We start from the raw sequence: 27,690 nt of genomic DNA on the forward strand, positions 1-27,690 counted from the left end.
TGAATGGGTGGGAAAATAATTTATTTGTCATTTCATTTTGCAAAATTACACAACTTAGCATTTTTATGAAATAATTATCATCACATCAATGATCAAGACATTTGAAAATGAGATTTGGTTATAATTGTATTATTAAAATGACACATTGCCACTTTGTTTTTCGTGAAGGAGTCTATATTCAGTATACAGGTAGTGCAATTCTATATAATATCACAAGTAGCATGCTGCATGTACAGTTTTGCCCAACGAGAAACATGTAGGTGTCCTATTATTGTGTCACGTTGCATGTAGTTGTCCTATTATTATGTCAACGTTGTGCTATTAGTGAGGTCAACGTACACTGACTTTAAGATGAATATCAAGGATATCAAATAAATGCTAGAATGGCTCGCTATGAAGCTCTGTGAGCAATGCTACATGATGTGGTATGCCTTGATGTTGAGAATGACATGGGGAGAACGTATAGTTTAGGAGGACACAACATCAGGAATGTACCTTTCGATACAATCCATCCATCCATCCATCCATCCAATGCAATAGAACTGTGGAGATAGTGTTTTCAGGTCGTTAGAAACAGTCTCAAGAACACATTTGCAAATTTTGGACAGAAGTGTGCTGGTTGGTCTTTGAGGGGTCAGCAGAAATGTTTTCAAACGATAAGAATAGGAAATTGCATTAATTGTTAAAATTAAAAAGTAAGCACACAAGCTTGCAAAATTACATAAGAAGATTTTGAGGAGCTTCTTTGGAAGGGGGGAACAAGAAATTTAATAAGACAGAAGAAAAGCCTCCAACTTCGAAATAAACAAAAGCTGTTGTCAAATTATAATATTATAATATGTGACAGGCTCGTGGAAGAGGCGATGAAGCCATCAAAACAGCTTTGGAACATGGAGAATAAGTAAAAAGATTACCTCTAGAAAGATGGTACTCTGAAACAAAGCTACCGCTAATTTTAATAACTATTTTTAGTGAAACTGAAATGTGTTTTTAATCAGTTTTAGAATATTTTTGTATGCCATGGTCCGCTTACCCAAGGGACAGCAGCTTGAGCAGGGAATCCCAGACTTCCCTCTCCTTAGCCACTTCATCCAGCTCCTTCTGGGGAAGTTTGAGATGTTCCCAAACCAGCTGGAAGGCAGTCTCTCTAGTATATCCTGGGGTCATCCTCGGAGTCCCCTCCAAGTGTGTCGTGCCCGGAACACCTTATCATGTTATAATGTACTTACATGAGACCGGTTCGTACTGGGTTGGGGAACGTTGCTGTGGTGTAGAAGAGAAAGGGGAAAAAAATACATTTTTATATTAAATACAAATACATTGATCATGGATGGATTCATCATCCAGATACTACTATCAGACAGACATTTTGAGGATAGTTTGATGAATGCTTGGGAAAAGAATCATATGTAAGGGTTATGGCTGCATAAGTAACGCATGCGCATTGGTGACAAAACGTTACCAAGACGGTACTGGTGAAGCGTTATACCGCCTTGGTAACGTTTTGACACCAATGCGCATGCGCAGCCAAGGGGGCGGAACCAGGACGTGGGCCGACCTCTACAGAAGTGTGTGCGTGTTTGTGTGTGCGTCTCCCCTCACAAACTCACAACGTGATGAGACGTGCTAGTTAACGGGTTTTTATGTGCTTTTTTTTTTGTATTAAAACTTTTTTTGTATGCCGATTTGTCCAATACGTTCGTAGTGTTTCGATGCCGTATTCTATCTCATTCCGACCTGGGGGACGCACAATTGATTGGCCGAGGAAAAACGACTTGGTTTCTGCCGAAGAGTGTCTGCTTCCCCTCCCCTCGATGAAGCGCTGCGATGCCCTCTGATTTTGTCTCCCTCCTCAGCTCGGATCTCGATCTCAATTCCCCCAAATCTCTCTACTCTAAAGGTAAGGGTTGGCAGAATAAACATGACGCGAACTAGTTTGGGCCCTGCTTTTAATCAGGGGTAATGCCCCCCTGCCGTTCGCTCGCCCCCGTTAATCTGCTAGCTAGCCGCGGTTAGCTTTTCTCGCCATCAGCCACTTAGCCGAGCTAGCCGATTTAGTTAGCCGCCAATTGGCTCGCTCGTTCGTTGATGGCTACCTGCGTGCTTGGGCTTCCCCTGGTCCCATGCGCGGTGGAGACCGATGTACTGCGTGGGTTTTGTTTTGTTCTAACATCTTTTGGTTCCGATAACAACGCTCCAGGTCGCTTATCCACCTGAAACAGAGAAATCGTGGGCTAAGATAAAGATTATGTTTGTCGGTAGTACACAGATGTTGGCGCCCATACTGATCACTAGCATGGAGCTAACCTCGCATTCTGTGTGGGGTGTACTATGAACCCCCGTTTATCGCGGGTAATGCATTCAAAACCCACCCACCAGCGATAGCATAAATCCGCGATATAGCGAAATCATATAAAACGTTTTCCTCAAATTTCCCCTCACGCACGACCACATTTAAACACATCAGAACACTTTAATTTATTATAACACAGATTTTATAATGCGTTAGAGCCTGTTCTCACGCTCTTACGGTTTCAAAATGACAAAGCGCGCTAGCTTCAAGCTGTTTGTCACTCCTTGTTGAAACTTATGAATAAAATATGAAACATTTTAAAAAATCTTCATATTGCGATATTGGCCCATGCAATATGCGCATCCCAAAAATGTGCAATGGGATTGTATGCTTTTTTTCTCAATTTGACCTTTCAGATGCCAATTTAAATCTACATCGCCATCCAATAGTTTCAACTCCGCCAAATTGGAGAGTTTTCTTGCATGAACTGTCATTTAAGGTCACGCTACAGCATCTCAATTGGATTTAAATCCGGATTGTGACTTGACCACTTCAAAACCTTAATTTTGTTCCTTTTGAGCCATTCTGAGGTGGACGTGCTAGTATGTGATGGAGTTTTGTCCTACGACATGATCCAAGAGTGCTTGATTGAGGGCACAAACCGATGGGCAGACTTTCTCCTTCAGGATGTAAAAAGCCGAATTCATCTTTCCGTTAATCACAGCAAGTGGTCCTGGTCCCAAGGAAGCAAAGCAGCCCTGGACCATCACACTGCTACCACCATGCTTTATTAGCGAACAAACTTAGCCTTAGTGTTGCACTTCTGGACGCGCATGCATTTACTACAGGGGAAAGGAAATAGTGACTGTATTAGCAGTGTTGTTGCCTTGCCAGCCAGTCAGATCTCGACTGGAATCTTCTATTGCACTAACTCCTCTCGTGACATGGCGCCTTAGAAGCAGCAGAACCAAATCATTTTGTTGTGTTCTACCCAAAAAAATGGAGTGGGTGAGTTTGAGAATCGTCGAGTGTTCACTGTTATTTGGGCTCGTGTGTAGGGTGAGATGGCAAAGCTGTTTTGTTGTCTTGACAAGCCTCTCTGTTGTCTTGGGTTTGTTTTTTTGCAAAGCTGGACTCAAATCTGAAGTGTCCAAGTCACATGCTCTGATTTCACAACGGTGCTGCCACTCCACAGGGCTGGCTGCTGGCTGGCATCTCCTTGACACCCACAGGAGATGTTGCCATGGGGGCCACCAAAATGCCGCCATTAATTCTAGCCCAAGCACCTTAAATGCTGTGGACAAGAGTCCTGGAAGCTGCAGTGTTTAATTTCAGAGCAAGGGGGTGCTTTATCAACTTTGATTGAAGCTGTTCAGAATACGCTCTCAAAGCTCCTGTGGTCAGCTTGGGACTTTGTGCTGGATTTCAGAAGCTCTTGAAAGGTTGAACATGAGCCGTTCTGGCCTGAGACGCTGGTCGTCATCCGATTTGAATTTTGCCAAAGTGGAAACTGAAATTGCAGCTGTGGGTCTGCCAGCGTTTTAATATGTCTTAATTGTCATATAGTGTGTATTTAAAAAGTTAACTATTGTAGATGTTGGCGGGGGTGTAGAGAACAGGTTGCGCTTGCTGAAGCTTCAATTATTGTGACACTTAACATTCTGTGTTGTAAAACTTAATTTGATTTATAACTAGATTAATGTATGACTACACAAGGCGGTACAACTTGGCGCTTTTTATTTGATTGTTTCATATTTATGGCCCTAACATTTTTTTCATACAATCTGACTTAATGACTGTATTCAGTATGACAGGATTCATTTAGCAGTATCATCTAATGAGGTGTCAGAAAGGTTCCAGAAATAGTGTCACAAAAGATAGATTTCAAAGCAAAAACATGACCTTATCACCCTATGAAAGACAATCAACTCGCACGTCTCCAAAGAGACCCAGCAACGTTTGCTTTGTTTCGTGTCTGACAAGAAGCGAGGTTTGGTGCAAGACAACTTATGACTGCAAACGATGCCCCCCAGCATTTGACGGTTTTTGGCCAAGAAGATTAACGGCATGCTGGAGTAACAGCCCTACTCGCTGTGTCGTTATTTACCCTTTTTCCAAACTGAAGGGGACAAAACAAGTCGTATGCCACTTCCCAGATTGAAGGATGGTTATAAGAAGTTCAGATGATGGATGGATGGACACTGTACAAAGTTCTACAGAGCAGCATCCAGACTGCTGGGAAAGACTTTGAGAGTAGAAGTTTGGCTTACTTGAACAAATTTTGGTAACCACGTTGGTGATGGAAACCCTTCCTCTAATTTTTTTTATAGAATATTTGCGTCAGCAAACGCACAAGCTCTCTGATTGGTTATTATATTTCACGTCGCAATACCGGATGGGCATTCCCATGCCCACGATAATTAACCGTCGTAATTACTTGTTGCATCATTGAAAGTTCAAAACCACACCAATATTTGAGCCAAAGAATACTGAAGCGGCACTGTCGGGCAGACAAAAGGCCTCTTTTACACGTGTATTGCGCAACATCCAGTAAAGTACTGCCTACCGTCACGCTGCCTATCTTGTTTGCACAGAACTTGTAAACGAAGGCAGAGTGCCACACCACCCGCCGTGTGAATTTTATATAGGTGTCCAGCATTCTGTAACGGGAGCTATGTCAACACTTGTGGCTACTTTGCCCGTCCTATTTACACAGTAACTCATATGGCACCATTTGGATTTCCGAGTTAAGAATTGGATGTAACCAAGTATTGTGGCGTCTTGAATGTACACTGATTATAGTTAATGCATTCCACCAGAATTCCTGCTTTAAACAAGCATCTGACTGCTTAACATTTTTGGAGGGATATCGGCTTATGCATTTCAGATGCCAATGTAAGCGGCAGTACAAGGGATCCATAAAAAAAAAAAGTCACATTTTTCATAAGAACATAATTCTTCATAACTGCAGGGAATCTTCTTGTGGAACGTTTTTGGAAGGTTTGCACACAAGTACATCATCTAAACTAACTCAGACGCTGAAACGAAAATCATTTTCCAGGCACTTTATGAGAGCTAGCTGTCAAACCGTAGTATGTAGACTTGCTTATTGGTGAACATCATGCCACTGCCAAATGTCCTGTTTGTTTTACGTGTTCTTTCAAAAAGCTTCATTTTGAAATCTGCATGTAACTGTTGGAGGTCACTGGAATAGTGTACCAATGCCTCTCATCCCCTATTTGTTTGAAATTAAAATTATACAATATTCTACTGTTGTGGATGATTGAACAGTGCTCCCAAGTTGCAATGCTTTGTAGATTAGCTAGCTGGCTGTGCATTAATATAGCAGACTATGACGCAAAGCAAGACTTGTGATCTGAGAACTGTGCGTGTTCTGAAAACAAAATGCCCGGGTAATGGCCTCTCTGGGACAGTGAAAACAACTCTGAGAGCTCTCTACAGATAAACCAATGAATCCAAATGATTAAAGTCAGGCAACTGGCCCATTACCTGTGTAGTTAAGTGCACGGGTGGAACACGCAGTTATTGTGTTGCAGCTTTGAAAAATTTCAAAAGTAGTGTTTTGATGGAAGAGCAGCCATATGCTACAGAAAACTACGATTATTTTGTAAATAATGATTAACTTTCACGCTTAGCTGACATTCTCGATTCTCTTTAGCATATTGAAACGGAAGTAATATTTGCCGCATGGGAAGGCAATACCTGTAGGTCACGCTTTTGTCCTGAGCTTAATTTTACTTAGAATTTCTACACACACCCCTAAGTGCATTGCACAGTCCACAGTTCTATTCTTAGCAGCAAATGTGAACAAAACACTCATGCAAAAGAGCGCTGTTAATAAGCGGAAAGACCACAGGGGCTTTAACACAACCGAAATAAAACAGCTCATGGGCTTAAGCCTGATTTTCCGTTGTCCGCTGTTTGTCCCTCAACATGCCAATGTCCATACATTTGTGGCACCTGTTTGAGACTATTACTTATTCCTTATAAAAGCTCTTGCATGTCCAGTATGTTGTAAGCAATATGTAATCTTTGAAATCTTTGTACACTAATCAGCATCCAATTATCTCTATTCATCTGCCATGATTTTCCCCTGTTTACTCAAAGCATATCAGTCACACACTCAAAGATGAAGTAGTTACAAGAGCAAGATGAAAGCTAGTACACATGCATTCTATTTGTCAATATCATGGGTGTGGTTTTACTGGAATCGCACCTTGGAGAAGTCCAGGCAGAATGAAGTGCACTGCCTGGCAGATCACAACATTCAGACATTAAAAACAAATGTTAAAAAGACATATACCACATTCAGTCTGGTTTTACTGTAATCCTTTTTTTTTATGTAACCTATAGTCATACAGTTTACAAGAGTTTAACAACTAACTTCTTTTTGGAATGAGAAAACAAATATTATTAAAACAGTGATTCTGTTTTTTCCCCTACATGGCTGTCTGCGATTCTAATTAGTCACCCAAAACGTACACAAAGGAATTTAATACCCCCCTGCGAGTCATGTTTTGAAAGCAGGCTAGCTCACATTTCATGAACACATCCATTTCTGCCGACAGCAACTCTCACCCAGTAGAATGTTCACTTTAAGTCACCACTTTTACTTTTTTCTAAAGCAAGGTCACTATGATATGCGAGATACGAATGCCGGATGTTGCAAGCTAACTGAGGCCGCACGCCATTCTTCTGACCTGTCACTATATTCTTTTAAAGATAAAAGGTGAGTAGTCAAAACTTGAGAAATTCGGGAGGTTCTTTGTCTACTGTTTGTCTCAAGTGTTCAAGAGGATAATCATAGCTGCGGTGTTTTGGTGGAGGGATCCATTTTCCACCGCACATTTCTTATGTGCGCCAAAAACATTGCCCTTGTGAATAGCCTAATTCATTTGCCCCCCTCTTAACCACAAAGCCAGCTGCAAAGAATAAAAATGGACCAGTGACCTTGCTGCTTGACAAAACCCTTTAGGCATGCGCAATATCAGCTGCTCGTGCCTCTAACGTGAGGTAATTTGATTTGTCTTAAATGCGAGCTAATGTTAGTCCGTCCTTCTTGCGTTGGTGTTTTCAGACCCACTTTGATTTCACCTTGTACAGATCTACTCTGGCAACTATAAAAACAAATGTAAAACCTCACCAAAACATTCCTGCAACTTTATCAGCAGACGGGAAATGTGAAATTTAAACGATTACAAAGCAGCTGGGGGATTTGCCTGGTTTTTTACAATGATGTGGTATAGATTGGATAATTTTTCATTTTAAAAAAACTACATTTCCACTGACAATAATAGACAATTTTGTATTTTGATCTATTTAAAGCAGAATTCACGACAAAAAGTAAAGTAAATTTGTAGATTTGTCTGAAAATACATGTTTGAAGGATATTGCTGATAAATGTGGCAAGACTGGGAACTTATCAAAATTAATTGATTAATCACCAACTATGTGGTTGTCAAATTAATTAACTACTTTCAAAATCGTGTAATCGTTTAGAACCATTGTTTAACTTTTAAGTAGTCCAAATCCTCTGACTTCAGCCTCTAAAAAGTAATTTTCTGTTTTTTGTAGGGGTTCCCCTTTTCTACAGTGTAAAATGATAAGAAAAGTGTAATTCCTCTACAGACATTTTAAAAGGTGCTAATTTAATCTCAACTAGAAAAATAAAGGCTTGCTATGGGAAATTGCCAAAGTCCACTACGTCGAACTTCTCCGGGCCAGATAAATAAAATTGTACATTTCTTGGCTAATACTCCTGAGCATTCTCAAGTGCCATGCCCTCCATTCGAACCGGCGCAATGACATGACTTAATCCAGTGTTGACACATCATATCACATGTCGCCCACACCGGTTTCCTCACTACACTCATAATGTAGGTCGACTGTAACAGCCCAAATTTGGCAAAAGGGAAGAACTCCTGTCCTAATTGCGTCATGCAGACGAAATGCATTTGCATATATGATCTTAAGACAGCCAAAAGGCACATATTTCAGACCTCCAAGCCTGTACACAAGGCTCTGAAATGAAAGGAGTCATCAAAACTGAGTTAATGTAGAATTTAGCTGGACAGCATCTTTTGTAGGCAATTCTAGGTTACTGTGAAAATCAATTCCTACTGCAACCATAAGATTCCTTATTTTTTTAACCTCTGTAATTTAAGAGTACCATTGTTTGTTGAATTTTTCAAATGTTGGCACTTGAAGTATTATAAACCCAATGCCATTTTGTTGAGAAATTGCAATTTCCTGCTGGTAATAACTTCAATCCCTCTGGACACAAGCTTGCAGTGCTTACACGACTCTCTTCTTAAAAAAAGATTGTCTTGAGATAAACTATAGGCAATAGACAGTGCCTTGGGTTATTTAAAAGGGGAGGGGGGGGACTCCAGTATAAGCGGCGATAACTTTGCGGTGTTTGTCAGTCAGTGGTGTTGCTGATGTCACTGAAGATCATGTGTCTTGGCACTTTCAACATGATCCTGGTGCTCAGTGATTGACCAGTATCAAATGACTACTACACATACCTGGCGCTGCTGTTGCACAGCCGAAATAGCCACGCCGGGGTTTTGATATGTCGCATCCTCCTAGCAACCAGACTACCTAATCGCCTATTTAGGCCATTGAGTGGGGCTTATTCCAAAGGCGCCACGCTGCTTGGTAATGGGTTTCTAGGAATCGCATTGCTATCAAATATCCGGGAATGTCTCTCTGGGTTTCAAGTCACTAAGCCACTTCACTGGTGGATAATTGTATTAATCCTGGGATGCCATTTGTTATTTCAGTTTTGCCAGGAGAATCTGGAGACTTGGGAAATGTTTTGCTTTTGTTGCTCGGGTCTCCTTTTATGCTATTCCAGATATTCCTGAGCAAGAACATGCTTGAGTCCCTCGCATAAGATTTTGTGGATTTGTTGTCTCAGCTGTATAGCACTTTATATACAAGAGCAACTATAAGTTCAGTATCTTGCTCAATGAGAAAGTTGACATGACTGTGAGAAAATGCTATTAAAACCCCACTGCCTTCTGCAGAAAGACGACAAATGACATTTTCTCAATTTTAAGCGCCTTTCGGTTTAATGGCCAACTTTCCCAATGAGTTTTTTAGGGCTCTATCATTTAGCAATTATTATTATAACACTTAAGCTCACGGCTCGTACCATCTCCATTACAGCGAGTGAGTCACTGCTGCATATTTTTTCCTTTTTAAAACATGATGTATCCGCCTCATCTTTGATTTCAGAGTCTGTATATGACCTCCTCCCCAAAGAGCTCCAGCTCCAGCAGTCATCCACCCAGACCGACTCAACCACCATGAGCCAGAAGAGCGGGGGAGAGGCGGGGCCTCCTCCATCGGCAGCCTTGGCTTCAGGTGAGCCACTGAATTGGCCGCCGAACGCCGTGAACTGGGATCAGATTCCATTTGTTCTCCAATAATCTTGAGAGAGCAGGAACAAATAAATGGTGACTGGGAGCAACTTTACCCTGTCACCAGTTCCAGAGACAAACCAATTTGTGACCATATGATGCATTTCAAGGTCTTCTTTGTAGCCGTTCCACCTATTACTGCCCTGATTTCATACTTGTTGCAGTCATACCAGCAGAGGCATGCCTCACTTAGTCTTTGTGTTGAGGACGCCATGTTCATCTTCCATTCTGCTACTGCAATGTGTGCATGCTGCTCTTCACTGTCCTACTGGCAAAAAAGGGACTATAATTAAGACATTTAACCAAAAATTAATTTGCGGCTTGTTAAGCACTTTGAACAACATATGGTGTAGGTAAAGCACTATAAAAGTGCATTTTAAAAAGGTAAAGACCCAATGATTGTCAGAGACACATCTGGGTGTGGTGAAATTTGTCTCTGCATTTAACCCATCCCCGAAGGGAGCAGTGAGCAGCAGCGGAGCCGCGCCCGGGAATCATTAGGTGATCTAACCCCCCAATTCCAACCCTTACTGCTGAGTGCTTAGTTACCATTTACTATTATTTTTTTTAGATCAATTCTTTTTTGGGACATATTTTTCAACAACAGTACAATTAGTAACCCATTCAAACTTGCTTAAAAGGGATACGAACATTGATGGTGAATTTGGGTCGTGACTGCAGCCTTTACTTGCAGAGGTCGACACAAGCTACAAAGTCTAAAATTAGTGACAGTATTACTGTACACCCGAGTGTAATGAGGAGATGGTAAAATGGTGTCAAAATTTGAATACCCCCCAACCCTAGTAATTAGCTTTCCATCCGCCCAGCCATTCATTTTCTGTACAATTTATTGGGTTGCGGTTTTGCTGGTGCCTAGCCCCGCTGACTTATGTATAAGAGGTCAGGTACACCCCAAACTGGTCGTCAGCTAATTGCAGGGCACATGCAGACAATCTACACATAGTCCATCCATAATTATTGGGACAGATAATTTCTTTGTTTTTATTGAAGTTTGGACATGAGACAAAATTTCTAATTCCCAGCTTTTATTCATGATATTTACATCTTTTCAGGTGAGCTAAATTATTGGAACATGTGAATAGTGGGTGTTTCTAGTTGCTCAAGACTTGTCTCTGTTATGCTATATTTATCCCTTACTATCTAGGTTTGTTTATTGATCGCCTCATAATTTATTTATTTATTTATTTATTTTTCTATGTGAGTTTTGTGTACAGCACTCTTTAATTTAAGCCCGCAGTTTATTGAAAATGATTGACATCATTATTATGTTGGCAAGTTGTGTGTTTCAGCAAGCTTTTCGTTTATATAAACCTTTTGAAAATAGGATAATAACAATTTAGAAAATTATGAATGGCTTTCACAACTGTTCATAACCGCTGTAGTGTTAATTTGATCAAGTATTTTTAAATTTAGCCCCATCTTTAGTCCAATATCAATTGCACTGGTTTATTTTAAGCACATTTAGTCAGCCTGATCTCAAATTCATTTAGTTAAGTTTTAGTCAACTTGTTGGTCTTTATTTTAGTCCAAGAAAACATTTGTCTATGTTTAGTCAAGTAAAACGTTTTAGTCTACATTTTGTCAGGTCATTCATTTTACCCTTTTAATATTTTTCATGTTTCATACACTCATTTCATGTAGGAAAATCTATTTAAAGTTGTTTTGAAATATCTATAGGGTACTGTTTAATTTAATCCTAGTTTTTAGCTTGCATCCTTTTGTAGCTGCCCATGTGATTTGTGTTATAGTTTGCTTGCAGCTCCTAGATTACGGTAGCTCATATTTGTCTGCTTCAACTAAACTAGGTCATGAAATAAAACAACTCTTAAATCAAGCTATTGCCGTGTATTAAATAAAACACAAAAGTACCGGTAGTTTAATTAAATGGAGACATCAAGGGGGTCTCATCTTGCTTGTGGCTGTTCTGTCTTTGTCCTGCCTTCTCAGCCATTACATTTTTCAGCTAAGAATCTGTCCTGGTTAAACATTTCTTTGGTCAATCCCGAGATGGGCCTTAGGTCATTGCCATATTTATAGGCCCACAAAATGATGTCCATCCATTCAAGCTGTTTTGCACTGACAGAATGCCTAACAGACTTTGTTTGTCACCTCACTCACGTTTTGCTGCACGTCTCCCTCTGATGCTTGTGCTTGATGTTTTTTGTCTTTTGGCTTTTTTGGGGAATTTGAAAATAAACATTTGGGTCATAAACTCTTACCGTGCAGTAAAACATCAATGCAGCATCATCTGGCGCCGCGGATCAAGAGACTCGCCGTGGCCTCAAATAACCGTTCATTCTGGCATCACCGACATTATAGAGGCTGTTATGTGTGATTATGTAGTTTGTGCCAATGTGCTATTCTTTCACTTACTGAGACACATTTACACATCTTTCAGAAGGTGTCAGTGTAGTGAGTGGTAGTGTCAATCTTTTCGATAAAGGCAAAAGTACTTCAAAAACAAGAATGTGTGGTTCTCGATTCTACAGTCAATACTGTGAAGTTTCAAGTTATCAAAGTTACAACTCTGCACTTGAGAGAAGCTGCCATTTTTCCCACATATAAAAGATCCATGCATTCTAATGAAATTGTGAAGTTGCCTAATCATTGGACTCGACAAATTGATGTGGTCTGACCTTGGATCGTGGTTCAGGAGAGCCACCACCTGTTCTAAATGGGAACGATTTTAGTCTGGAATTGCATCTTAAGAGCAAACTGGTCAACAGTGTTATTATTGAGACAGCTGCACTGTTAATGAATCTTTTTTCTATCCTGACCCTAAACAGTGCTGATCGGAAGCATGAGATGCTGTAAAGTCCCACTGAGGATCAGGAACCTAATGAATGCTTCAAAACATCACAAAGCAGTGCTCCCTCCACAATTTGAAGATATCCAATTTACTGATTGACAGAATCTTGAATGATCAGCTCTCTTGTTGCTCATTGGCTGTCTCGTTTTTATTGCAGGAAGTTCCCTCTGAGGCAGGGAGTGTCTGCATATAAAATGGTCTGCAGTTCACTGCTCCATAGGTCAGAGGCTTGTTTATTCTGTCTCTATGGCTACGCTCAGTCCCAACAAAATCTTCCAATTGGCATGCGCAAAATACTTTTGACTACTGAATGCACATTGCACAAAGTGTAAGTGATAACCCTGGCAACTCTGGCAAATTTAATTTGACTCCACATTAGCAGCTTGCAAATTGGGCTATAGATGAAACTTTTGACCAGATTTTGTTAAGTTTCTTTCTGGCAATGTGTATGTACGAATTTGTAGTTTGCTTTTGTTTTTGTAAATGAAGCATGTCAGTTTTGTCACATTGATTTCTGGGAGAAGGGGCTTTGTAGGAATCAAAACATTGTGGGCCCTATAGTACCCTTCTCAACTTTAACTTCAGAATTTGTGATCAATGCTTGACAGCTCTCGCATGCACAGTGAGGGCATAGGACCCATAACATTCTAGAAATTACTGTTGGGAAGAGGGGAAACCAATTCAAACCCTGCACAAATTCAGCTGCTTGAGTGGGACTGCTTGAGTGGGACTGCTAGCCCGCTCCGTGCCGATCGTCCTTACTGACTTATTTGTCTTATGCTGCTACAGATGCCACATCTTCCACCTCCAACCCCTCTGCCTCCTCCTCCTTGGCCATGGGAGCCCCAAGCTCCGTTGGCCCGTCCTCTTCCGACCATCTCAAGGCCCCCCAGCATCTTCACCCGACTGGAGGGGATGGAGCTGTAGCGTCAGAAGTCATGGAGGCAGGAGCTATGTCTGCTCCCAACAGGAGCAACAGTGGAGCTGGCACTGCAGCTGGAGATCCTGGGTCAGGTCTAGGAGTTCAGCAGCCTCAAAACACTCCATCAAAGCGGAGACCTGTATTGAGCATATCCCCGCCACCTGAGGACCTGTTCGATGACAGTCAGATGTCCTGCTTAGAAGAGACCCCTGGAGCCGGGGCACCGGGGCCAGAGTCCGAGCAAAGCAGTAGCATATGGGCCGATGACTCGGTTTCCAACTTCAGTTTGGTTAGCTCCTTCTCCTACAACGACAACACAGAGGTGCCGCGCAAATCAAGAAAACGAACCCCTCGCCAGCGGCCGGGCCCCAAGCCTGCTCCCCCAGAGGACAGCATGGATGTGTTTGACGCTGACAGTGCCAAGGCGCCTCACTTTGTCCTGTCCCAGCTCGGCCCGGACAAAACTAGTCCCGTGACCAGGTGGGTATCCCAGTCCCTTGAATAGAATACCCAACAGCCACTTGGGCTTAAAGTGGTACCTTGGCTTTTGAGTTTAATTGGTTCTGTGAAAACTAGTCCCATGACCAGGTGGGTATCCCAGTCCCTTGAGTTGAATACCCAAAAGCCACTTTGGCTTAAAGTGGCACCTTGACTTTTGAGTTTAATTGGGTTTGTGACTCAATTTACTAATTTAGCTACAGTTTGTGACTCCGTTTTCTAATTTTAGCTACTACGTACAAAGTTTAATTAATGTTCATACTGTATTATTTGTGTGTTCTGTATTTTCCTTTTGGGGAGTGTGGAGATTTTAGCACACAAAAGGACAACCAAACTAAAAAAATACCTATGTTAGGGCTCTTGCCCATCAAAGTACCACTGTAATTATGACAGAGGTAATTTTATTTAATTGTTTGTTTCATTGCAGCTCTCTCGAGTCAGGGATTGCGGTCAAGGGTGGATCGCTATCTACTCAGTTTCCTCAGAGAAGCAATGGGAAGGAGCTAAAGATGTTGGTGCAGCCTGAGACCCAACACAGGGCTCGATATTTGACCGAGGGCAGCCGAGGTTCTGTCAAAGACCGCACACAACAAGGATTCCCTACCATCAAGGTTGGACTAAAGAGATTGCGCGGTGCTTATTGGAATTGGTCTAACATCCTTGTTTCTTGTGTCGCTTAATGACAATACCCAATTGAAAAATTAAGTCATATGCATCCTGACTGTAATAAATCCAAGCAAGTAGCTTAACTCAACATGTAGCCAGAGGAAAGACCTTCAGATAAACAGTATATCTGTCTAGTTGTGTCTACAGTGAACTCTAATGTATCGCAGTGAATACGTTGCAAACCAGGATGAGGCGATATTCAGATTTTGACACCATTTAACTGTCTCCTTATTACACCATGGTGTACTCTCACTATTTCTAGACTATTTCGCATCTGCTTACCTCCGTAAGTCTTAGTATAGTCTGGAGTCGTGGCCAAATCCATGATCAATGTTAGTATGTTTTAACTTTTTAGTCCGCTAAAAATGAAATAACATCCAATTTAGAGGCGCAACTTTTAATTGACAACCAATTGATTATCAAATTTTTTGGCCATGAAAGGCTCTGCTTAATTGCCGTAGCAAGGAACTCTTGGCCTGACGTGAATTGGCTATTTTACTGTGATTACAGTAGGTTGGCTGTGAATTTATTAATTTAGTGTGATGTGGAGGCTGTTGTGTTACAGTTCAATTGGCTTCCACATTAACTGGCTCCCGATTCCAGCGTTGGCTGTTAGACCAATGTCAGTGTTCCTGTCTGCAGATTTGTGGTCTTACACTGAAGACACTCAACTCTAAACTCTGGTTTGAATACATACTGTAAAATCCCCTGCTCAAAATCTGCAATATTGCAGGGGTTTGAACGACGAACTGGGATATAGCGGGTGTTCACTGTACCTGGAAGCACAGATATTTATATTGTCACCATGATTGATGCTCTGTCAACGCTCGCCATGAGAACATAGTAGTTATTATTAATTCGGGTGACCTGCTTTGTTTTTTAATCCTATTGTTGTCTTTTCTTCCCAGTTGGAGGGTGTTAGCGAGCCAGTCGTGCTGCAGGTGTTCGTAGCAAATGACGCAGGCAGAGTGAAGCCTCACGGTTTTTACCAGGCATGCAGAGTGACTGGTCGCAACACCACTGCGTGTACGGAAGTAGACATTGAGGGCACCACTGTTATCGAGATTCCACTGGAGCCCAGCAATGATATGACACTTGCGTAGGAATTCTTTTTTTGGTCAATTTTTTGATGGATTTCTGTTAATATCATAAGAATTAATTTCTCGACTGTGTTGTGTTTGTACAGGGTGGACTGCGTAGGAATTTTGAAGCTCCGTAACGCTGATGTGGAGGCACGTATTGGTGTGGCAGGATCCAAAAAGAAGAGCACCCGGGCTCGATTGGCCTTTAGAGTCAGCATTCCCCAGACGGATGGATCCACCCTCACCCTACAAGTCACCTCATCACCTATTCTCTGTAGTAAGTAGGAAAGCAGGTTGAACCAAAACAATCTGTGTTTCGCTACAGGAACACCTGTTGCATTTGAATTGTATCAAATACACACAGTCAGTAAGTCAACTTTGTCACGACACCACTGAACCCCTTTTAGCTTTGTTATTTTTGTGATAAATACAAGGATAAGAGTTATTTATTAGAATCATCTACTGTTTTCCAGCTCAACCAGCGGGAGTACCAGAGATCCTGAAAAAGAGTCTCCACAACTGCTCTGTAAGAGGAGGAGAGGAAGTTTTTATCATTGGAAAAAACTTTCTCAAGGGAACCAAAGTTATTTTTCAGGAGAATATTGCAGGTATTTATTGTCACTACTGTATTCATAGTTTTCTATGTGACGTTTTGAAAGAGGGAAATAATACTTATCCATGTTTCTAGATGATAGCTCCTGGCAAGCTGAAGCTAATATTGACATGGACCTTTTCCATCAGGTAAATGAAAAATAATTGGCTTGTTGTAGCATGCATCAGAAGATAATTTGAAAACAACTACAACTGGATCTTCATTTTCTGCAGAATCATTTGATTGTCACAGTTCCTCCCTTCCACAACCAATCAATAACTTCGCCAGTTTCTGTGGGGATTTTTGTGATGACCAATGCTGGTAAATCACATGAAGCTCAACCTTTTACATACTCTCCAGACTCAGGTAATCAGACTGGAGCTTCTTATTTCCATGATTTTTAATGAACTGCCAACCACCAAGGCTATTATTGATAATGTGCTCCCATGAATATAACACTTTCATAGACTCATGTATATGATGCATCAGTGCTAAATTTAAGGTCTCTATTGGGTTTACAAATTTCATCACCTTTAGCGTTGGGTTTCATCGTCATTGCTATTAGAAAGAATATAGTATGTTAGGATATACGTATATTTTTGCCCCAAATCATAACACTATCATCTTCCCCCACACACACACACTTACCCCCAGCTGATAATACAGATGCTCAAGCAGTAAAAACTGAGGAACCTTCCTTCAAGACATGTATATTTGACGGTCAGATCCAAACTGTGTCTTCTGACCAAACTGAATGCTCTAGTCAGCCTGTGAAAAGGCAAGAAGACACACCGATGGAAGTCTCTAGCAATCCACAGCCCACAAACGTGTTCAAGGTGAGAGTTTATATACTGTATGAGGCAGAAGCAATCAGTCATAGCTTTTGCTGATCCATGTTTTTCCATTCATACCATAGCAATCGCCTGGCCCGGTTGTTTCAGTGCAGCAGACACTTGAGCTCAGCTCTAGCTCTCATTCAAGCGGGGAGTCATTTCAGAGCTCTATGCCCCTACAACCTGAGGATGTAGAGCTTCCCCAGGCACCCTCTGTCTTTCCTAGTCTAGAGTCTCTAAACACAATACAAAAACAAGACATTGCCCCAACAGCATCCTTTCCAATGTCAGGAGATCCAACCATCCCCCCGGTGACACCAGAAGTCCCCCAGCAGTTCCTTAGAGACCCTCAGGAAAGCATCCCTTCTGAAAATTCTACCAGTGGTGGGGTTGTGGTTGTAGCCATGTCCCAAATAGCAGCACCCTCTCCGCCCCAGCCACAGCAGTCACAAGTTCCATTATTTGCCCAGGAAGGCGTAGCTCAGCTGGAGAGGGCAGTAAGGGAGCTCCAGGCTGGAGGTAACACCACACTCCAGCAGGTTATAGAGGCAGCTGTAGCCCAGCAGCAGCAGCAACAACAACAACAACAGCAGCAGCAACAGCAGCAGCTAAATTCAGTGCTTTATAGCCCTACATCCGCTGCAGACACACTTCAACAGCATGTCCAAGAGAACATGAATAGTCTTAGGTTGGGCGCTACAGATAGTTCACTGTCACCACAGCAACAGCTGCAGATACAGCAACAGCAAATGCAACAACAGCATCAGCAAATGCAACAACAGCAGCAGCAACAGCAGCAAATGGAACAGTTTCAACAACAGCAAATACTTGGTAACCTTCAACAGCAACAACATCATCTCCAGCAGCAACAGCAGCAAGTCCTTGGAAACATGCAGATTCAACAACAACTTCTACTACAGCCGCAAGACCAACAGCAACTACAGCAGCAACAAATTCTGGAAAACATTCAACAACAACAACAACAGTTGCAGCAGAGCCAGCAACAAGTTCTAAACAACATCCAACTTCAAGATCAACAACAAAATCAAATTTTAAGCAATTTACAACAGCATCAGTTACAACAGCAACAGAGCCAAGCACTGAGCAACCTGCAGCAACAACAGTTGCAGGAACAGCAAGTTTTAGAAAACCTGAAGCAGCAATTTCAGGCCGAGTTGCTCCAGCCTCAGATCCATTCCAATCCCCAAGTCCAGCAGCCGGTCTCCCTCCTTCAGCAACCTGGTGAAATGCTTACCATCCAAACCAGCTTCCCAACACAGCCACCATCGCATACGTCACCCCCACAGCAGCTATTCCAGTCGCCCAGGCCTATTGCAGAGACCCAGAGTTCCCAACAGCAGGTTCAAGCCGCACTCCTCCAGAACACCCTGACAGTCTTGACAGGCGGCAACCTCAACACAGAGCAACAATCCACTGGGTCAGCCCTGTATCTATCGCCGAGCTCTCAGTCTCAGCAGCAGCAGCAATTGGCATTCATTTCCACCATGGAGACGTCCAACAGTCAGCCCCAACCCGTTGCCATGTTTCATAACCAGCCTCAAGCTCAGCTTTCGCAAATGCAACAGCAGAGCACCCCTATGGAACATCAGCAATCACCGCAGCAAAATCAACAGCAGTCATCGCAACTTTCCATTGGCCAACAGGGCTCCTTGTTCCAAAGCATACCGAACCATTCGCAAGCTAGCTCCCTCCCCCAGAATCAGCTCTCCCAGCCACAACAGACAGGTCTCCTCCTCTGCACGGCAGATCTAAATCCTCAAACTATCATTTTCAGCACCCAGACCCAAGGATCAGCTCCAATGGGCAGCATCCCAGTTGGACTTTCCCAACCAGAAACAGCCGAGCCAATGTCCTTCCAGGATCAGAGCTCCTTGGCTAACACCTCGACATCCACTCAGAACCAACAGCAAAGCATTTTTCAGGAACAGCAGCCCATGCAAGTGGGCACAAGTTCTTCTAGTGTCCCCAACAATCAATCTGTGGAGCTATTCCTGCCCCAGGCGTCCCTGTCTGGCCTACAGAGTACGCTCGGTTCGCAGGAGCTAAACAACCAGGCTACAGCTCCTGGCACGACCATTTTTGTGGTCCAAAGTACTGTAGGCGTGGTGGACAGCCCGGGCCAACAGCCCCCAGAACAGCTTTTCCAGACGAACGTGGGGGAAAATGTGGCCCAGCGAGGACCAGCCAACTTGTTTGTGTTTGGCATCCAGAATGGTAAGTTGCTTTCAATTGTCATCTATTTTCTCCCTCCCTCAATCCTGTTCAGGGTCGTGGGAGGGGCTTTGACCCAGTTGAATGTCTAACAACCTGGACTGCTAGGCAAATTGTGAATAGGGACGTGAACATGGTCCGAAAATACGACGGATGCCTCTCTCCTTCCTCTCTCTCATTTAAATGGTAAAATTGTATTTGATGTACTCAGCGCAACTGTTTGTCCAGTGCTTCCAAGTAAATTGATTAATAAGCTCCCTCACCGACTGAATTAACTCGCCAGTCAAAGGATATTACTATATTTCCATTTTGTCCTTCTCTCAAGACACTCCCCAGCTGCTCAACTCATCTGGCTCAACCCTTCCAGTTCAGAACCAGTCCCAGAACACAGGCCACATGCAGCCCCTCATGGAACAACCCTTGGCCCAGGCAGCACCAACCATGCACAGCAGTCTACAGAGCAGCCTGCAGGCACACATGCAGACCAGCCTGCAGAACGCCATGCAGGCCAACACCCAGGTGACCCTGCAACCCGTTTTACAGGCCAACATAGAAACAAGCCTGCCAACTCCCATGCAGACCAATCTTCAGATACCGAGCAGTTTACAGAATACACTGCAAGGCTCCATATCGGCGGCGGCCGACATGGGCAAAATTGAGGACCTACTGGAAAGTCTGCAGAAGCAGTGACGTTTGTGTACGTGCGGACCACGTGGAGAGAAGGTAGCCATGTTCTCCTAAAGTCGACCTTGACTGGCTGACGCATGGTGTTTTGTGCCAATGCCACAAAATTTGAAAATAAGTATATTTAAGAAAGAAATGCCCCCCTTTACCTTAAAAAACAAAAACAAATGAGCTTATGTAACTCACTTTTATTAACTATTTATCATAAATTATAGCCTTTGTATATCCATTGTCCTTGAATTGATGTTCTGCCTTTTGTTATTACCCCTCTTGCAGGATCAGAGAGGCCTGTAATAACTGCTTTAGTCGTAAAAAATGCAGTGTTTTGCTTTTCAAGAGTGTTTTAATATTGTGGGCCTAGGAGAGGGGGGCAAATCAACCTGTTTTTTTGGATGAAAAAACTGGAAGGAAGAATGTCAAAACTGGGGGAACTTCTAGAGCAGTGAGCAGGCAAAAGTCGCTTTCACAGTTAGGCAAGGACTAAAACTGATTGTAGACAAACATTGGGCTGAATCTCATTTTTTGGAGTGTGGAACCTCTAAAAATATCGACTTTGCTTTGAAGGGTGATTCTTGCAGATTCTTTGCTTTTTTCACTGAAATCTGCTCTAATGTTATGTATATTTGAAGGGAAGGCACTTTGAAAATAAATCCACAAACTATTACAGTGAATCCCAATTATTCCAAGGGGTGTGTATGTTCCAGACCCACTCCTGTAAATCTGCAATCTACAAAGGACCATAGTGGAACCTCAATTTGATGGACCTGGAACCAACAGACTCTAGATTTAACATTCAAAATCTGCTGCAATAGTAATGGCTTACTGAAACTCAAAATGTCTGCTCGTAACAAGCCGTGTAAAAAGGCTTCGAATGACGATGCCGCTTCTGAGCATGCGGCTGGGCTGGGAGCCTAAGGTCGCCTACTCGACATCCGCTGTTTAATAGAACGCTCGTCTTTTACTCACATTTGTTAAATATTCTATACTATTTGGGGGTAAAATAAGTATACAGCGCACTAACCATGCTGTTGTGGACAAATTAGGCTCTCTGTGGCTATTGTGAAGGCTCACTATACATTTTGGGCATTTTCATCCCATCAAACCCATCAAAGCAATGTTTAAAGGTTTAGTAAAAACATATCCAATATTTTCAATTAAGATTTATTTACAATAAGTTTTTTTTAGCATGGGTGCTACTGTCATTATAAACCTTAAAGCAACTTCTTTAAAGCATGATACAGTAACACGTACAGAGCATACAGCAAAAGAAAGCTAACTCGAAAAATATTTGTATTTTCTCTAAAAATGTCCGCTTGCTTAATGCTAACATAAACCAATAATAACGTTTAGACTGGCTGAAGGAAATTCATGTAGATGTTATGTTAATTCTAACACTTCTGAACTGTTTGCTTAATGATCTGCGATATATCCGGGAACTCAACTGATGAATTGAAACAGAGTGGGGTTCACTGTAATAGTCAAAAGTATTATGAAGCACATTTGTCTTCATTGACTCAAGTTGAACACTCCTGAATGAGATTGAACCCGGTTGAATACTGTGACTTCTATCTGTATTTCCAAACAACTATGAAGTTTGATCTTTTTTCCCCCAACTATGTGGATAGAAACTTTATACTTTGAGTGTTGTGATTTTATAGACATTTTATCTCAAGCACTTTATAACCTCCTCTGTGTAACCAGCTAATCCTTACATCCATCCATGCATCCATCCACACAAGGAAACATAAACATGCATTACAATGGTAAGAGGGAGGGGGGGCAGTCTTTACGATAAAAACATAACTGAGCAGCTTATCAATAGTTTGAACGTTTAGGCCGACTTAGTATTGAAAGATTGAAAAATATATCTTAGGTTTTACTGTAATGGCATATGAGGGCCATATTTAAAATCCCAGAATTCCCTTGCAATTATAATACAGAATAACATCTTAAGAGGGTTGAATGTCACTATAAGAAGTCAGAATATTACGAGAATGAACTCATGAAGCTGCTCGTCAAATTTTTTTTTTTTTTTTATTCCAACATTATCCGAAACATTGCGACTTTTTTGCCCCCAATTTTTCAGTGGCCCGAATACTGCTCGGCAGTTCAGTCCGGACGTGTACATATCGGCCATTCCCTTGCAGTCGTTATTTGAATCCGTATTGTCCAGTCCCGTGTTGGCTGTTGTTATTTTCTTTCTTTTTCCCCATAGATGTAACATTGAAGTGTGTTTTTTTTTTTTTTTGTTCATACTGTTTTACCCCGTGTTTGTGGAAGTTTTAAAGAGTAGGCAGGCAGCACATGATGTTGGCACCTTCTGACTTTTTCTTGAGTAACTACAATGTTGGACGTGTTCATTTTGGTTCTGTGGTGCCATGTTTGGGCACCGGAATAATCAGTGTGATAACATTTATCGTCTTCTGGTTGTTGCTTTGAAGCAGTGGTCAAACCAAAGCTCCTGACGTTTTATTTTTATTTTTAAAATGCCCTCATCATCGTGTCTGCTCATTTCTACTTGCAACTGTTGAGTATACAGTCCAGAGAAATATGTTTTAAAGGGTACTCTAAAGAACATTTCTGCCAATCTGATCATTCAAAAACAGCGTCGCAACATCACGCTGCTGTACGTACTTAAGCATATCTCTAACAACGTCAAAAAATGGTGTTTCACTCATTTGTTTACATTTTTCATCTTTACTCTAGTCCTGTCGCTGTCCGTGATCCATTTTAAAGTAAATTATCTTTTTTAGACTTTTGTATCCATATATCAAAGTGTAGAGTATTTTTGTAACTTAAACAAACGAAAGGTGTTATTTGAGTCTCACAATGCAGAATAGTTATCGGGGCTGGTATTTTGCCCGATAGCTAGCACAGGTGTGTTGTGCTCAAAGTAAGTCCAGATTGAACTGACTTTTTTTTTTCTTGTATACAGGGGATCCTTGGTTTACGACTGAGTGTTGGTCATACGGTGGTGACTTAACCCAAATTTGTATGTAATATGTGGTCTGTCAGAAACTTATAGTAATAAAGCCATAATTACAGTTAATATTAGTTTTAAAACGCTTTTGGGACACAATTACAAAATTAATAAAATAGTTGCATCCATCTATTGGTTTGATAGTCTTGCAAATATTGACAACAGTGTTTTTACTTCTGAAAAATGACCACTTTTTCAACTTTTGGGATGCGCAAAAGAAAAAATAATAAACCTTTTAAGTACTTCTTTTCATTGTGTTACTATATTTCGAGGACCTTAGTCATTGTTTGGTTGGCTTTGCAACTTAGTCCCTTTCACAGGTATTGGAACAGTAGGATCAATCCTTTTGTTTTTGTTGTAAAGTTTTGGGTTTCAAGGAATAAGGCAAAAATTCAGAAGTTCAGCTTTTATTTCATGATATTTAAATAAAGATGTGTTTAACAACTCAGTTTTTATTGGCCATGTTTTAGCATGCCAAACAAGGAATTAGACTTGAATTTGTAAATAGAAACTCCCCTATAGTTTGCCATAAAGAATACAAAAGTTCTGGAAAAAATTAATGAGTGCGTATCGGGTAGAAAAACAATTCAAATTTAGATTTTGGTCCCAAAATGTGAATAAACTGAGCTAAAAGTGGGGTAAAGATTCCTCAAAAAGAAAATAGGTCAAATGTATTATAGGCGAACCACACACGTGGGGATTTTCTGTATACACAGTATGACTTTCTCATGAAAATCTTGTCTTGAAATTATTTCTCCAAATATTTGGCTTTATTCTCAAAAGAATATTTTAGTATTAATATAACCCAGTAATTTGTCACAGCCCACTTAAATCAGGATTATCGCAAAAAGATATTAAGTAAAAATAGAGGGAAAACACTCATCGGCCATTAATATAGCACAAACAAAAAGTATGTTCTTGCTCACCATGAATTTCCTAGCCTGGAAATGTGGTACGGCGTAAACCTCGGATCCCGATAGTAATGACCCAGTGTGGCACGCGCTACGCTGTCGCTGGTGGCATTTTCTTTTTCTCCCATCAATTCTTGGTCAAGCATCTCAAGTGGCTTTATTTTTTTTTTTTTTAAACTTATCCAGTAAACTGTAGGCCAGGTTAGCGTACACTAGTCAGTGACGTTTTCAAGCATTCCATTCCTCTTGATTATAGCGGGAACTCAAGAGCACATGTGAGAAAAGTATGCTTAAAGCCATACTAGAAGAAGAAAGTGAGTGAGCTTCGGTTTCATGAATGTAATTGTTTTACCTCATGCTCTGTGCACATCAGACCAATTTGCGGAGAACGTTTTGTGGCTAATGTGTACATTTGTCCGTTTTGTTTTTTTCTCATCATTGTCGGTCCTGAAGAAGAAGAAAAACACTCAACTGAAGCAGGGGGGTGAAAGCACACAAAACCTTTTACACACACTTCTGTCTTTCACTGTTGTGTGAATGAATATCCGTGTATATTTAAATGTGAAATATACTGCAGGGGTATGTTGAATTTCAACGGTGGCGCTTTCAACAGAACTTTGTGTGCCTTGACTGAAAAAAAAAAAAAAGAAAAGGTTGTCTCTGCTGTTTACTCGCTATACTCCCCACTTTTGTATTTTTACAGCCCACACTGTTTGTTTTACTGCTAATGTTTTTTTTAACAACCATTGCATGATATTCTATTTTGGGTGCCTCATGAGATTGAATTGAGGTTTAAAAAAAGGGACAGAATAATGGCAATTGTTTCCTTGCAAGGGTGTTTTTGTGCTGCCGCGCTTTCACTGCATTTACTGTCGCTGTGAAATGCAAAAAAAAAAAAAATGGTTACTGTTCATTGCCAATAGCGTGAGCCGTATGTCGTCCTGTTGTAGTCAAAAGGAGCTTACCCTCTGTTTGCTTTCTCACTCTCTCTCAGTTGTGTGCGTGTTTGTTTTTGTGTGTGCGTGTGTGTGCGTAGTATATATATTTAGCCTTACAGCCCTGCATTAAGGGATAATGGTCAAGCACCCCAGTGTGTTATCATTCATCTGAATTATTATGTATTTGGCCTTGGTCTGGACATTTGTATACTCTCTTCAGTTTGTCTCTGTAATCCTGCTGCTACATTAAATTAAATAAAAAATGAATAACAAATCCAGAGGTCTTTTTGTTGTCAATCACACATTTTTGGAAAAATAAACATATCCCAAATTCATAATTGTTAGCCTTATAGCATAATTGCCGATGTGAGTGTTAACTACCACAGTAGCGATTAAAAATATTTGCGCTTCCTAAGAGATGTGTTTTCATGTGTACTGTGTAGATTCCAAAGCATCCAGGTCATGGCAATCTACTCTCCACCTGGCAATCTTATCTCTCAATGTTCAAGGTAGGCATATTGTCTTGGTTGAATTCATTGTTTTAATCTTCAAAAATGACAAGCTATTATGCTATTAGAATGAAATACAAATGTTCGGATTAATTTATTTGGGGGAAAATAGACAAAATAGCAAAAAGGTCAAGTTTTTTTTTTTTTAACCAGAACTGTAAGTCATATTTAAATATTTTTTTAAAAGTATTACATAAAAAATACACTGCAGCAAAGAAGCATTTGGCCCATTTTTTATAAAAATAATTTATAAAATGGGACTCATAATCTGAGAAAAATGTAGCAATAGGAAATAAATTCTCATAATTACTAAAACTATTTGGAAAATATTGCTTCTTCCCTTAGAGCTTCATCAATGTACTTTTTTCTTTCAGAAAATCACAGCTTTAAACATTACCACTTTGTCCTTTTCACTCGAAAATACAATAGAATTATACATTTATACAGTAAAAATTAAGCCCAGTTGTCCTGTACACATCCCAATCATTAATTGAAATAATCAAATGAGTCACAGTTTACTTGGTGTCCTCATTTGTTGTAACCTCTGCCTGAGCCTGCACATCAAGTCCTCTATGTCAAAAGTTGCATGACCCTCTGCTTTTGATGTGAGCGCGATGGTGGCGACAATGAAGGCCACCATGGCAGTCAGACCCCAGATGTGATACCTAACTTCCGTGCGGGGCTCCACAAAGTCAAAGGAAAGCGATGTGGCCTTGGCGGCAGCGACTGATCTGATGAAAAAGTCCAATGGCACCGTAAAAACGGCACTCACCTCTGCCGTGTTGGGACAGGCGAGAAATGATTCCGGGATGAAACCCACCACCGGAGTCACCAAAAGAGAATTCTGGTCAAAAGATAGAAAGTGTTGAAGACCTGCACTTTATGTGTTTTTTGTAGATCAGTATTTTTGCATGAGCATTTAAGAGGCAGGGTCTGGTGGGGTGTCATGAGATGCACGATACAGCCAGAGTTCACTGTACCTTTGTGATAAAGGGCTGGAGTGTGCAGATGACGTGGACATCACCCGGTGGAAGACCGATCTCCTCGTGAGCCTCTCTCAAGGCCGTGTGCACCACGTCTTTGTCACTGGAGTCTCGCTTGCCGCCTGGGAAACACACCTCGCCTGCACTCACCCTCAGCTGCACACACACAGCGAGACAAAAACATTACAAAGGTAGTAAATTCAGAACAGTATATGTATGAAAAACAAATCTAGAATAGAAATACAAAAATCTAATGAAATAGTTATAACTGACGTAAATGAGCTGCACAATGTGATGTATTCCTACAGGGATGAGAAAAAACTTTTTTTTTTTTATTTATGGCTATACTCACGGTTTCTAGACCCTTTTGTAAAAAAAAAACAATCTAACATTGTTCCTGTAAAATTGTGAGTTTTTTAAAAAATATCGGACTGAAATTCGTTAAAAGCTAATCCTTGTAAAATCAACATTTTGTTTTGAAATTCCAATTTAATTCGTCAGGTTGAGTTCTGTATAAATATATCTTTTTTCTCGCATAATTGGTTTTTTTTTCTTGACTATACATAATTTTCATTTTTAATTGATGGAGAGTATTAGTAGGTGTTTAAACAATAGCTTGCTAAAGCCCTTAAAAATACATAACACGTTTTCTATAATCTCGTCAAATTTTGACATTTTCAAATTGAACATTCCAATAAAAACAAAATGTCCCATTAACGGTAAGCGCTTTTTTTATTTGTAAGAACACCCCTGTGGGGTCCTCAGGTGGTCCGCGGGCGACAAGTTACTGACCTACTGGTTCAGAGTGAGGTTTTGACATTTGTGCCCCCCGGTTACCTGTTCTGACCGCTGGGTCATGAGAGTATGTAGCTTCCCGCTCCTCACAAACAGAGGGACCAAAACGGAAGCTTGAGGCAGCTCTGCTTCCCCGAGTATGTCTGCTTGCTTTCTGACGTCAAATGGTTTGAACGCCGCCATCGTCTCCTTGACGTCCATTCTCGTCGCAGCAGGTGGAAGGAAAGTCACGACGACAGCTTGGTAGACTAACGTTAACGGCCATGAGTTTGTAGCAACGTCGTAAAATAAAAAGCTTTAGTTATGAGTTGATTAATTCAAGGTTGTAAATGAAGTTGCACGGTGGGTTATATAGTTGGCCATAAAAAGTTAAAGCGAAAACAAAACGATTTACTCTTTTTTGCAGACAGTATGTCAGCGGTGTTTACTACCAGAAGGCCCCACAGCGCCACCTTGGACTGGAGGACCTTTGGGATGTGTATTAGTCTTTCATG

General features: G+C 41.2%; 2 protein-coding genes across 6 annotated transcripts; one reads left to right on the forward strand and one right to left on the reverse strand.

Annotated features, from left to right (window-relative positions):
• nudt7 (nudix (nucleoside diphosphate linked moiety X)-type motif 7) lies at positions 1–27,637 on the reverse strand. Of its 3 annotated transcripts, XM_037255482.1 has the most exons (6): positions 27,239–27,637; positions 26,399–26,557; positions 26,191–26,262; positions 2,097–2,213; positions 1,188–1,263; positions 1–831 (listed from the first exon to the last, which is right to left on the reverse strand). In XM_037255482.1, exons 1-5 carry the CDS (start codon positions 27,395–27,397, stop codon positions 1,210–1,212), a joined length of 561 nt encoding a protein of 186 aa, XP_037111377.1. In that variant the 5' UTR covers positions 27,398–27,637; the 3' UTR covers positions 1–831; positions 1,188–1,209. The 3 variants fall into 3 exon arrangements, with proteins under 3 accessions (XP_037111377.1, XP_037111378.1, XP_037111376.1); XM_037255483.1 differs by lacking the exon at positions 2,097–2,213; XM_037255481.1 differs by lacking the exons at positions 1–831; positions 1,188–1,263; positions 2,097–2,213 and having other exon boundaries at positions 24,148–26,262.
• Positions 1,549–23,272, forward strand: LOC119125039 (nuclear factor of activated T-cells 5-like). Of its 3 annotated transcripts, none has more exons than XM_037255478.1 (12): positions 1,549–1,900; positions 9,557–9,685; positions 13,361–13,973; positions 14,419–14,602; positions 15,566–15,756; positions 15,844–16,016; positions 16,213–16,347; positions 16,428–16,480; positions 16,565–16,697; positions 16,986–17,167; positions 17,248–19,399; positions 19,722–23,272. In XM_037255478.1, the coding sequence occupies exons 1-12, from the start codon at positions 1,828–1,830 to the stop codon at positions 20,084–20,086; spliced, it is 4,383 nt and encodes a 1,460-aa protein (XP_037111373.1). In that variant the 5' UTR covers positions 1,549–1,827; the 3' UTR covers positions 20,087–23,272. The 3 variants fall into 3 exon arrangements, with proteins under 3 accessions (XP_037111373.1, XP_037111374.1, XP_037111375.1); XM_037255479.1 differs by lacking the exon at positions 1,549–1,900 and adding an exon at positions 12,729–12,791 and having other exon boundaries at positions 9,555–9,685; XM_037255480.1 differs by lacking the exons at positions 1,549–1,900; positions 9,557–9,685; positions 13,361–13,973 and adding an exon at positions 14,068–14,081.
• Positions 27,638–27,690: the final 53 nt, after the last annotated feature.

Source organism: Syngnathus acus, chromosome 6, assembly GCF_901709675.1.
Source record: "Syngnathus acus chromosome 6, fSynAcu1.2, whole genome shotgun sequence".
Taxonomy (NCBI): domain Eukaryota; kingdom Metazoa; phylum Chordata; class Actinopteri; order Syngnathiformes; family Syngnathidae; genus Syngnathus; species Syngnathus acus.

What these genes read in the sequence shown, in the direction of transcription:
- LOC119125039 (XM_037255478.1), top strand. Translation starts at nt 1,828, where the DNA reads ATGCCCTCTGATTTTGTCTCCCTCCTCAGCTCGGATCTCGATCTCAAT. An exon ending in CAAATCTCTCTACTCTAAAG is followed by an intron (nt 1,901 to 9,556) that starts GTAAGGGTTGGC and finishes CTTTGATTTCAG; the next exon opens with AGTCTGTATATGACCTCCTC. An exon ending in TGTGTTTGGCATCCAGAATG is followed by an intron (nt 19,400 to 19,721) that starts GTAAGTTGCTTT and finishes CCTTCTCTCAAG; the next exon opens with ACACTCCCCAGCTGCTCAAC.
- nudt7 (XM_037255481.1), bottom strand. Translation starts at nt 27,397, where the DNA reads ATGGACGTCAAGGAGACGATGGCGGCGTTCAAACCATTTGACGTCAGA. An exon ending in TGACCCAGCGGTCAGAACAG is followed by an intron (nt 26,558 to 27,238) that starts GTAACCGGGGGG and finishes GTGTGTGTGCAG; the next exon opens with CTGAGGGTGAGTGCAGGCGA. An exon ending in TCCAGCCCTTTATCACAAAG is followed by an intron (nt 26,263 to 26,398) that starts GTACAGTGAACT and finishes TCTTTTGACCAG; the next exon opens with AATTCTCTTTTGGTGACTCC.